Source organism: Rhea americana, unplaced genomic scaffold (assembly GCF_003343005.1).
Source record: "Rhea americana isolate MKP2758 unplaced genomic scaffold, rheAme1 scaffold_61, whole genome shotgun sequence".
Lineage (NCBI taxonomy): Eukaryota > Metazoa > Chordata > Aves > Rheiformes > Rheidae > Rhea > Rhea americana.
Genome location: NW_028186768.1, coordinates 497,396 through 510,376, shown reverse-complemented (window position 1 = coordinate 510,376; position 12,981 = coordinate 497,396). Strand labels below are relative to the sequence as shown.

The window sequence follows — 12,981 nt, the reverse complement described above, 5'->3', positions numbered from 1 at the left end:
AGAAAGAGGAAGACAAGAAAAGTTAAAACAGAAGGGAGGGAGCTGACCTTGGAGGACATTGTAATTGCTATGCTATCATTTAAAGTACAGTATCAAAACCAGTTAGAACAATTTCATAGTTTTTATACTGCTGGAAAGTTCAGATCTGCAATCATCAATCTGTATGCTTTCATAAAAACTGTCTGGAAAACACTGCAAACTTATCTTTGGTACTACCCYAAAATAAAACTTACGAAATCAAAGCATCAGACTAATGTAATTTTCTTTTACCTGGATAGGGCAATTATGCAGTTAACCGTATATTGGATAACCGCAGGATTCAGTCATCCAACAAGAGAGAATATCCCAAAGTTTAAGGAACAATAACAATCTTAATTACATCTTTCCCTCTCTATACTAGGCTACAACCCCCAAACTAACTAAGCTTCATTGGATTGCTAGCCAAACATGCACTTTAGCCTAAATATCTAAGAATCAACCCTCTGAAATGTTTAGGTTTGAATGTGGACATTTTCCCCTATTTGATGTTACTGAACAACTCAAGCACCTTTTGAGCTACCTGCCAAACAAAKCAAAGTCAGTGCTTTGTAAAGGGCAATCAAAATCACGAAGCCTAAACTACTGCACGTGATCTTTCTCTTCCCACTTAGGTTTACCAACAGATGCATCATTTGAACTCAATATTATGTGAACACTATGAAAATAATAAATGAAAATTAATGCAAGAGTTATAATTTCTACTCAGCAATGACTCAAAAAGCAGCTAGAAGTCAGTGAAGTTACAAAAGTGTTTTAAAAGCAGCACGTGCATGCAGATTCTTTTACACTTCCAGATCACAATGAAAGATGATTCTGCTAACACACAGCTTGTAAGCCAATTGCTATGTTTAATAGTTGACTTGATCAGGTATCCAGTAATTTTCACTCACATATCTGAGGATAGAGTCAAACCCTTAAAACAGTATCACATTGCCATTAAACAATAAACAATTTCCACTGATTAAAAACATCAYCAGTAAGAGTCCTGACCTGTCCTTCTCAGATCCTGTAATCACATCTAGATCCTTTGGATGTGCATTTGTAAGTGAAGCAAGTTTCTGCTCAGCTGCCATTCTCAGAACTTGCTCCTTTGTTGTCACTGCAACAGCTTTTTCCACTTCCTCTTGGGCAGCTTTAAGATTCTGTAACCAAAACAGGTTATTTTAATGCTTATAAGAATAAAGCAGTCAAAGTTTTTCACATTTCCTCTATAAAACATAGCTTAGTATGTTTAATTTAGCAACTTTTAGTAAATATTTCAAGTACTTTGTAAACACTTCTGAACTGTGTGGCTTTATCCCACTGTCCCCCTGTTACCATAACAAATAGTTACTGTTAAATGAAGGAGGTTAGAGAAGGGCTTTTTTCCAGAGATCAAATTCACATTCACAGCCTCACTGTAGCTAATTGGAACTCCTCCCAATACCATTTATAATATCTTGCAAGAACCAAAAGCATGAGCCAGGCATTTTCCTCCTGAACAGCAATGGAAACAGAGGTAACATCCAGATGTTCTGGTTAAGCTTCTCTAGTGACCTAAATCATTGAGTCAGAGAACACCAAAAGCCTCATACACTACATAAAATTTAATTTCAAATCTTCATTTTTATATTGTAAGTTTTCTTGCTGTGCTCAGTGAATTTTGTTTTCTATGACCCAAAAGCCTCCTTGTAGCTTAGCAAGTAATTACCACTCTCCTTCAAGTCTATCTTAAAAAAAATAACAAAAAAAAACACACACACTCATTGGGGTAGGGAGAGAGGAAAAAAAAAAGTCTTATTACTGAAACTCATCCTCCTTCTCCTAGAGGGCTATTCACCTTTGCATTCATCTTTGAATGAAAGACTCCTACGAAAAAGTAATCTTTACATTCCCTGGATCTGTACATTTATATGGCACTACACAAACAAGTGATTAATACTACTTTGCAGTGTTTACATTTACAAGCATAAGAAAATTTACTTAAGGCATACAATACCAATACCATCCTGAGATTAGATTATTTTCCCYTCTACCAGTCAGATTGGGGAAACACCAGTCCAACTGACCATTTTGATATCCAATAAATAGTTCAGGATCTTCTGTGCCTACCCAATAGCACAGGGAATGCTTTCAATCCTATCCAACCAAATCAAAGCTCATGTAGATTTTGGCCCCTTTGAGAGGGCTCACTGCTCTAGGAATACCACTAAATCATCATGACAGAAAATGCATCATGAGATTTGTACCATCATCTTCTATGAAGAATTCATTTTTTAGGGGTGGAAAAGCAAATATTGGAATATACCTCCTTGCCTTATTTCTCTTCCACAAGTTTCTACTTCCTCCACACAGTTATGAAATCCCTTAGAGATAAGTGTATGGTCAATGATGTAGAGCAATCATTAGCTTCTGTATTTCCACAATATGAAACAAGCATTTCCAATACAGCAAGCAAACTTGCTCTCTAAATGAAACCGGACTATCTGCTTCTGAGGAAGTATGTTATGGAAGACTCTTCCTCATTGTGTCTTTCCACAATGAAAAGAGAACAATGTGAAGCCATTCCTTATCTTAACCACAGATAACAAGGAATTCACAAAAACATTGTTAGAAAATACCCTCTGAAACAGGGAAAAGTTATGCAACAARGTGACAGTGACAATAAAAACCAGAAATATCTGGCAGATGAAGKTCACCATCAAATAACAAAGAAAAAGGCAAGAAGGCACAACACACAGAAGTACCCACTGCTTCATCTACCAGACATTGCCACGTGTAGGTGGTCTCTCTCAGCCTACAGTAAGSCCATGAGCACAAGCCACAGAATCTCAGATTTATACTGGCATACTGAGGTCCCCTATGAAAGATAGGAAATGGTAGGCGTTCTTACAGGATTGTTTCAGCTACTTCAGAAGCTGAACACCAGCTATCCTGTCATATTTGATTTCTAGAGCAGTTAACATTTTCCCTTTCATTGTATTTTTTCTATTTTTGTACTGACTATTTTTCCAGGAAGTTGAAATAATTCTAGAATAATTTATAGGCAGATCATGGTATCAGATCTCAGCCACGATACCAAAAAAAAAAAAGAATAAAATAATAATAATGCTTTATAATTCCTCTTTCCGTTTTAGACACTTACCTCTTCCAGAAGGTTTATTCTGCTAGTTAGGGCTTCTTCCACTTCTTGTACCTTCTTTTGTGCCTCTTCTTTCACACGCTGTATTTCAGCATCACCGCCCTGGGCCAGACTTTCAACTGCCTTACTGGAAGACCATAATATAGAGAGAAATTCAGGGGAAAAAAAAAAATCAAAAAAGCTATTAGAAAAAATACTACTGTTCATTCTTGTGTGCTCCCACTCAGGGGAAAAGGTAACGAAGAAACATTTTTTATGCTCATCCAAAAAGCACTTTACATATCAGACTAGGAAACATTTGAAGTGTGAAAGTCAGATAGATCACACACAAGCAAACAGCTTCCACTTTATCTCTACCTGCATGTCACTATAGAATTAAACACAAATACCTACACGTTGTATAGCAATTGTTGGGGTATAACCTCAGCTTGATATAAAGCAATGAGTGTTCCACACACAAGTCTTGTCACAGTAAATAAAAGCAAGCACTTTTTACACRTAATGAAAAAGAAATTGCAATATTTCCTTCATATTTTTAAAGCTTCGAAATACAGCATCAAGCCTTTGGCAAAGTTGTATTTTCTACAGATAGCAGCACTGAAATAAACTGAAGATATGAAGCTCCTGAGAACAGTTACTGAAGATACAGTTGGATAGGTAATTCCTTGCAAGAAAGGGTGTTTCATTTTGAAGCAAGGACTTGTTTGTAAATTCCCCTTAATTTTACTTCCTATTATGAACTTCAGCAGTGGACAGCTCCCTATAAAACCAGTCAATACATTCACAGCTACCTGGAGAGACCAAATAGAAATTAATTTGGTCCTCGGGATCCACTTGAAACTACACTTCTTTACTCAAGAAAAGGCTAATTAGCAACAACTGTGCTTTTAGAGGTAGATCACACAAGCGCACTAAAACAGAGACCCACGCAGCAGTCAGCAGCTATCAGTCATTGCAAGCTTAGACTCATTTTGAGCCAAACATTTAAGAGGAAATAATTCAATGGACAGTTATCAGYCTCACAGGCATCCAGGCCCTCCACAGATCATATTCCATCTTGCTTATACCATAAGACAATGCAGCAGTACACAATATTTAAATAAATAATATTGATTTGGAAAAAAGGCTCTAATAGGAAAAACAAGGTTTTTAATTGTGTTTCTAATATTATATAAAAATGAATGTATTTATGTGGTTCATTCTAGATCAGTACTGAACTGCTCTTACAGACTATATTGCTAACAGGGTTTTGTGTCCCATCTTTCCTATTCAGTAAAAAAAGGCCATCTGCCAAGACAATCGAGATCTTAGCTTAACTTCTACAAGAATAGGAATGTTAACCCATTCCCAACAAGATAGTCACATCGATTTACCTAAAAAATACCAGGTAATGAAGGATATCATGAAGTCACACTAGCTGGTGTAACTACATTAAGATCACTGTGTGTTTAAGAACTCATTATTGAGACTAAATGCCAATTGAATGAAGCAACTTCTAGATAAAGTCCTATAAAATACTACTTTGGGACTCTCACAGTCTTAAACAGGAAAAAAAAATCATTTAGAAGGTCTTGGAAGTCTCAAGGAAGAGACTGCAATAACTGACACTTAGGAATGTACTGGTACTTACGAGGCTTTGATGAGTAGTTTCTCTCTCTCCAGCAGGTCACGCTTCAAACTTTCTATCTCAACTTTCAGCTCAATATTCTAAAATACAAGAATGAAAATGTCTGAAGACAACTTAGAGGTCACCATACTTAGAAGTTACTGCAGTATACAGGTCACTATTTCCTTGGATGAGTAAATTAAAATCTCACTTTGCTCAGAATAAAATGAAGAGGGTAGGCAGGGGTCGGGGGAGAGYGGGGAGGAAAGCAGGAGGGAAGGGTTAAAGATGATTTTTAGCTTTTAAAGGAAGTATCTTGCAAGGTTCAAAACTTCCAAGAACAAGCAATACAAATCCCCAAACACATACATGCACACTTAATTACAGCGGGAAGCAGTTCAAAACAATTCAGAGTTTCTAGAGCTCGTGTGCTTGATTTTTTTCTTTGGGCTATGAGATTTGTTTTTGTTTCTTTTTWAAAAAAATTAAATCTTGGTAATTGGTTTTTGATAATCAAGTTTTAAACTTGTTTTGTTATAGTCTGGGAAAGCTACTCATAACTTTAGCAAACATTGTACAAAGTACTACCTGGTCCACAAGCTGACAAACAACTTTTCAATATATTAGAAATTAGAAGACACCAGCATGGAGAAACAAGACTGAAGACTAATTAGCAACATTTAATGGAAACCACGAGCTGAGCAACACTCTATATACTTAACTACTGCAGCAATCAAGAGAGTTATGTTTTCATCATAACACGGGAAACTGAAGAGAGACAGAGTGCAGCATCTGTTACTAATAAACCATACTAATGGATTAGCAAGCAACTTTTCCCATATAGAATGCAGAGGCCACCAAAAGGCCTAAGAAACACTTCTCATCTGTAAATCTGGTATGATGAGGACTCAAATCCTTCTTCCAACCAAAAAAAAAAAAAAACACACCAGTTGGTTCTACAGCCTGACATATAAGACAAGCTAACAACTTCCTGAATTCTGCAGGAATCGGCATTCTTTCAATTCAGAACAATAAAACCAGCAACTAGATACAACCCCAACACAACTTTATCTACATACATCAGTMAAAATAATGCCAGCTCCATAAGGACTGGAAGATATACTGTTTTAATCAACAGGCAGCCATAAAGATGGTGAAATATCTTTCAAGAACAGCTAGAATGAAGTGGGCCCCTCCAATGAACAGAGGTCAAGCAGCTGCAGTACCCATGCAATSCTGCAGCACCGATGTAACTTCTAAGTAGCTTTAATGACATCTGATAAACCCATGAAAAAGCAGAGGAGTTATGTGARCTCCCTGATAACAGCAAGCAGAATGACTACACACCTACCTCAGAAGGGAGAACACTGCTTCTTCTGCTCCCCATTCTACATATGATTTCAGTAACACAACTAGCACAACTCAAAGGATTGATAATCATGTACTTGAAACATATCATCGCTTAATCTATCCCGTAACTACRGACATTAATAAAGCATCTTTACCAAGAAGCATGCTATCTTTCTGCATATCATCATACAGGTTATTCTAATTCCCTTACAACTGAAAAAGGATTAGTTTGGAACAAAATTATACTAAAATTTCCAATGCCAAAAATATTCCAATAAATGCAAGTGAAACAGGTAGCTTTCACACAGAACACTTAAGAGTTTGTTCTATTAAAWTATTCTAAATGCATACAATTTTGTAGATTTCTTCAGTGGGGCCATCAAACTTCTGCTGCATTCGCTCCTCCAGAAAATATATACGAAGTTTCAGGTTGAAGTTCTCTTTTTTCAGATCTGTGATTTGCTGTAAAATAAGCGAAAAAAGTAAAMCATACCTTGTTTTTCAAGCCAAGTAAAATAATCACTGAAAACTGCTATCATACTTGCTTTTGGTCTTCACACTGCAAGACAAATACAAAGATCAGAATTCAACCAACTACTGGAAACAAAAAAGAGGGGGGAAAAAAAAGCAATTATGAAGCTCCTAACAGTAACAGCACATGACACTCAGGCCAAAAGGGAGCATTCTTCCCTCCAAGACAGTGTCACTCAAGAAACTGCAAATATTGTAGAGCCCTTGAACAGGTTTTGTCATCTGCTCCAGTGTCAGCACATATCCAGAACTTAATTTTTCTCTAGTACCCCAAACATAACACAYAAATTTTCCATCCCCACTCTTCTCTAGAAGAAGCAGAAATCACATTCTAGCCTAACTATCTCGAATATATTCTTTAAAAGTATATATACACACACCCCTTACAAGATGTGTATATATAAATATATTTTAAAATGTGAAAGTATATTATATATATTTAAACATGTACACGTGTTAATTGTGTGATTAATTGAGTTTATTTTTAGGCCTACCAAACTCTGAGACCTAGGACTTACATAAGTCAAAAAACTACAATAATATTAAAAAATATGTAACAGCTTGTCAGCATGCTCTTTAGGTTATTCATTCTCTRACTCAGTACTAATGGTATCTGATTTGACACAAAGAATCCAAGAGTTTATACCTCTTRGTTTGCAATATTAAGTAGTTCTTCTAAAAGATACAACTAGAACAAAATACAAGAAGATATGTTGAAATAGAAGCATTTTCTTGGCAAAGCTTTGGTCAGTAGCATTATTCATGGGAGAAGAAAGCATAAATAGGTAAAGCATGTGAACTTGATTGAACACTCAAAACCTTTACTCCATCCCATATTTTGTAGTTCAATTCTCTGGGGAAAAAAAGAAAAAAAAAAGTTTCTTGTACACTTATCCTTCAATACATAGGATTTTTTAACCTTCCAAGTACAAGCAGTAACATAGTTGATGATTTCATTAGAGTCTCCTTCTAAAATTTTTAGGAGACTAAGCGTAAAACATTCATTCAAATAAAACTAGTGTTCCCTGCCAGATGCTTTTAGTGAAAGGAAATCTAATATGTTACAGAGCTACTAATAAAATATTTATGTAGGCTTTTCTAGAAGAATACTGTGGCATCACTTGCAGAAGTTATTAGCAATACAATTTTTAAAGTACTTGGCATGTGAAAACCCAGGAAACTATTTTCTATAACTGTACTTAGAACCCACATCTGCAGGCCACTCTTCAGCTTACACAAGTTTTGCTCAGCAAGCAGTCTCATCGTTACTCACACAAGTAAAGATCAACCGAGTACCTAAAAACACCCAAGTCTACGCTAACTTGTGGCCTATTCTCACATCCTGATGAAGCCTGGCTTTAGAAGCAGTAGCAATGCATATATTTAATCCATTACATTAATCATCATTTCCCTACARTTTGGACTGGATGATTAAAGAGTAGCAGATACAAACTTGATCTGCACAATTTATAAWTGCTTAAAACACAGTATCACGCTAGCTTAGTTAAACTGGAAAAACTCTTTAAGAATATTCAAACGGATGCAAGCATCAAGTTAATGCAACTTCGATACAAGTCAAAGCACAGTGCAGGATGTTGCTCAAAACCCAAATCCTTATTTGGAATAAATCTAAAGTTTTCTTAGATGAGATAGGGTTGCAACATTGAACCCCAAGGACTAGATCCAGTAAATCTTATTCTGCTGTTTCCTGCTGAGTTCAGCACAACTATGCTAAACTAGTGAGAACAGGCCACAGAGCTTATTTTTTTAAACTGGCAATGATCACTTCGAATCATACTCCAAAGTCATACAACYTGAACTTCTAGTCAGTCTTCACACTGTGAACACATTTCCCAGTTAAAAGGAAAAACAATCTCATAACAACACAGCATTACCTTAATTCTGTTTCCCTGTATTTTTGTGGTAATAGAATTAGAGCGCTTAAGTGCAAACAATACATACTACTAAAYCAAGAAGTGAAACAAATGTAGCCCTGACATTCAGTTTCTCAGAGCAAAGTTAATTCAGGCAGACTGCAGTTAAAAGTTATAGCTTAATACATAACAATGTGTAAAAAAGGGAACAAGTTAACACTACAGAGGAAATTTAATGACAATCCTCCCCACTTCTTCATTTAAAAGCTCAGGCCTTTTTTTTTTAATACAGAAACCAAAATGTGAAAAGAGACAGGTAAGAGCGGAAAATAATGAAGAGAAACAGCAGAGACTTCTTGAAAACCAGAACAATGCAAGTATTCTCTACACAGAAAATTCCACACCACYGCATGGTAGCAAACACCACTCGCCTAAATCAGTTTAGTTCCTTTCCATGTCTGCACTGTCACTTTTATGCGAAATAGCATCTGTCAGCAGAGGCTGTAGCTTCACAGCACAATACAGTTTTTGGCAACAAAGGCCATTTTAAAAGATTGCAAAACTGTAACTAAATGGGTTTGGGGAGACAAGACAAAAAAAGAAAATTCACACATACCACTTAGTTCCCTAACAAGATACCATTTGTCCCTTCTCTTCAAAAGCATCTCATCTAATAAACCGTGGCAAAGTTCCCAGTTACAGATGTCTTTCATTTTGCTCATGTAATCACATTTCTAACTGCACGTGGTATTTATAAGTGTCCTGCTTTCAGACAATAGGAAAAATAACAAAATCTACACTTCTAATATTAATCTAGCTCAGCAAGTTCCTCCCCCCCCCCCAAAAAAAATACAGAACATAAAAGGGATTTTTTTCTATACGGATCTACCAACTATGTCATTCAAGGGTCATTACATCACACTGTTCTCTGAGCAAGGTGAGGAGCCCACTCTTGCTTTCATTTTCTTGTGTCACGTATAAATAACATAGCCACAAAGAACAGCAAATTCACACAGTAGTATAGAACATGCTGTCTCCAAGCAAGAATTACCTACAACCTTTAACTTCTTCTAAAGCACTAATTTAGACCGTTTTAGCATAGAATAGAGACAGCCTTACAATGCGAGTCCAAAAGAGCTATTCCTGGATGTTCTCTTCCTCAAGTTTAGCCTTCCATCTACCACTAGTCTGAAWCTTAAAGACTCAAAAGAAATAGTTTTAGAAATGTCTTTGAGTACCTTCAATGGATTCTTTCATTACTTTAAATGGATTTTTCAATTTCATAATACTTTTGGCACCCACGAGAAACATTACAGTTTAGTTTGATGCAGGAAGGAGTCTGTACATACCAGGAAAACAGAGGTCTGCGGGAGGACCGCCTTCTCCTCCAAGCCAGTATAGAGACCCAAGATGAAATAGTACTCATTGCCAGCACACCTCAACTTGCAGTCAGATCTCAACAGTATGCCTTGTCTTTGACCTCTGATCCAGAGGCTATAAAAATCTTATGCTTATTCCAAAAGGAAAACAAACTCCTTCATCAGAAACAATGAATCACAGTGGATTTTCTCCTCCCCTCTACAGCTTTTTCCCTATGGTAACAGGCACTGTAGCCATTAAACCACTTGCAGAATGCATATTCTACACTGAGGTCTTTGGCACATGCCTAGTTAAGATTTCAGGCCCATAACAATATCAAGGCATGTCACATTTTACCCCATCCAACACACAAAGACAAAAGAGAAAGTGAAATAGGTAGCATCCACAAAAACATCCTTCACTGAAGCTTTCCAAAACAAGCTTTACGTTCTAAATGAAGAACATATATCCCACTGAAGAGAAAGTTAAGAAGGCTACAAGAAACTGGAAGAAAATCAGAATGGAATGTTTAAAATAGTTCATTTAATTAAATTAACCAATACACTTGGTACGTAAGAAATATCTAATGTTTTCATCTATATTCTGGTATGCTCCATACCCAATCTTACCTACAGAACTATGTAATAATGAATACGATACTGGACCCTTACAACAAAAGCATTGCAAATACTTTTGAACAAATTACTTCTGTATCTATTACTGTTTTATATTTTAAAAGGTATAGAGCAGTCAATGAATTAGAAAGCCTAATCCTCTACTAGTCTAAACAAAGATATGCCTGAGGCTTCATTGAAATAAAAGGAATCAATAGCAGACTTGAAAATTAAATTATTGTTTTGGTAGTGATTACATGCAGTTTTGCACAGAGGGTGTCGATTTCCATTCCACAGCTTGAGAGCAACAGTTCACTAGTCCCAGCAACAGTTCACTAGTCCCAGCAACAGTTCACTAGTCCCAGCAACAGTTCACTAGTCCCAGCAACAGAAATTCGTCTCCATTTTTGGAGGTAGTACTTGGGAAAAGGAGGTTCAAACACAGGTGGTTAGCTGAGCACACCCTCAACAGAGCTATGCTTATCAAAACAAGCTAAGAACCCGACGCAGCTTCAGCCAGCATGCTAGACATATCTTTGCCATAATTCTGTCATAGCATCTTATATTACAAGTTTACTCACATTTTCATAGTCCTTCATGGTCCGAGCTCTGGTTGGTGAGACTGTCTCCTCTGCCACGTCTGGTAACACTAGGCATTTGAGAAGACAATAAAATTAAGACAGAAGAATCTTTGCTAGGCTTCAATATGGAAGTAGCAAAGGTTTACTTTAATCTAAACACAAACATCAGGTGGTTTTTAAATCTTGAAATTCTAATTAATCTCACAAGACAGCATTCCCTGAGCATATGAAGAATATAGCYACACTATGTTGCAGCCTTGGTACATTTATTTGCTTGCTTTCACGAGCAAAGAGGTCTTCCCGGGAAACATAGCCAAATCACCCCCTAGTTTGTACTACCTGCTTCTTCTAGACAACAAAGTCTGGAAAGTTACTTGCTAGATACGTGTATAAATAAAGAGAAACTAGAGACATACATTTCAGAAATTTACATAACTGTGCAGTTAACCAGACTAATAGCAGCTTTCAGAATAAGACTGTTCAATCATTTTACTTTAAAATAACTGCTTCAGGTTATTTTCTCCCAGACTTAAAGTAAGATGAACATAATTATATACGGTCATCATATAGAAAAACAAACTGAATTACAGTCCTTATTTAACAAGGATCAGTAAGTTAGATAGGGAAGTTTCTTACTGAAAAAATAAGCAAAAAGCTGGAGTAACGGRCACTAGCTTAGGCATTTGGACAGAAAGCAAACAGCTCCTCACAGCTACATTGAAACTAGAAAGCCTAATGATATATGGCATGCAGTTTCTCCAGGATTAGACAGTATATGAAAAAGCAATATTGCCTTCCCAAATACTTTAAGTATTGTAGCACACAATCCACAAAACTACTGATCATCTTACAGGATTCACAGACCACAGTCAACATACTGCACAATAACAATTGCAGTAGCTGCTGGCATTTTATAGTCTTAAAAGGGCACAACTTACAGAAAGTTGTCTCATTTAAAAGATAATTCCTGCCTTTTAAAAAAAGAAAAAGAAAAGAAAAARGTTTATTAGATAAATTACAGATCTGAGCATCAATGTTTCATTAACCTGTAATGATTTTCTCAGACAGGACAGGGCAGGGCATTTGGTTATTTTTTTTTCTGCARAGCTTTTCACTTTCAAGATCCGGGCTGCAACATTTCATCACGAAACAACGAGCAACTCAGAAAAGACAAGTTGCATGAAGGATTTTTTCCTAGAAAAACGGAAGCAGCCCTTCACTGCGCTTAGACTGCGCCGCAGTGAAGTTTCTGACCAAGCTTTTTGTGCCCACAGMGCCCGACAGCCCCTCGCCCCCTAGCCGGGCGCGGGGACCCCGCTTGAAGGCGCTTGCTCTCCGGCCCTACCTTCGCCGCCGGCCGGGCCAGGCTGGGGGTCACCTCGGGAGACGTCTGGCAGCTGGGAAACGCTGACGCTGGGGAAGGGGAGGACAGCAGTGAGGAGCGGGTCGGGCTCGGCCCGCGAAGGGCAGCGGCGCCTCGCCTCAGCGCCCGCCGCCGGCGACCCCCAGCCGCCATCCCCGCCGCGCTCCCGGGCCCTGCCCGCCTACCTGCCCTCCAGCGCCACGGGCAGCGGGGGGTCCTCGCCCGGCAGCGAGTCCATGGCGGCGGCGRAGCAAACCCCAGCAACGGCGGCCGCCGCCGGCCCGGGCAGCGGCTCTTTTGTGCGCGGCTTTGGCGGCTCCGTTGGAATTCAAACGGCCGCAACCGCTTCCGCCATCTTTACGTCGACGGAGATGAAGCCGCTGAAGCCACTGCGGCGGAGCGCGCGGCGCGGGCACAATGGAAGCTGAGGCGGCGCCGCCATGTTTGCTACGGGCACCGGCCGAGGTCGCRCGCGCAGACGCCATGCTAGCTGAGGGCAGAGTGGGGCGCAGGATCGCGGCAACTGCCAACTGGGCAAAGGCG

General features: G+C 38.3%; 1 protein-coding gene across 3 annotated transcripts in view; it reads right to left on the bottom strand.

The window, feature by feature from the left end:
* CDK5RAP2 (CDK5 regulatory subunit associated protein 2) overlaps window positions 1-12,805 on the bottom strand; it is an 80,995-nt gene extending 68,190 nt beyond the window's left edge. For 2 of the 3 annotated variants that reach the window (XM_085320086.1, XM_085320087.1), the window contains exons 1-7: window positions 12,624-12,805; window positions 12,421-12,488; window positions 11,076-11,143; window positions 6,468-6,578; window positions 4,791-4,867; window positions 3,164-3,287; window positions 1,030-1,181 (exon numbers count right to left, since the gene is read on the bottom strand). In XM_085320086.1, coding sequence (XP_085176212.1) covers window positions 1,030-1,181; window positions 3,164-3,287; window positions 4,791-4,867; window positions 6,468-6,578; window positions 11,076-11,143; window positions 12,421-12,488; window positions 12,624-12,676 — 653 coding nt within the window. In that variant the 5' untranslated portion in view covers window positions 12,677-12,805. The remainder of the gene's footprint in view (window positions 1-1,029; window positions 1,182-3,163; window positions 3,288-4,790; window positions 4,868-6,467; window positions 6,579-11,075; window positions 11,144-12,420; window positions 12,489-12,623) is intronic. The other variant, XM_085320085.1, reaches the window with a different exon arrangement.
* Between the last annotated feature and the right edge of the window lie 176 nt (window positions 12,806-12,981).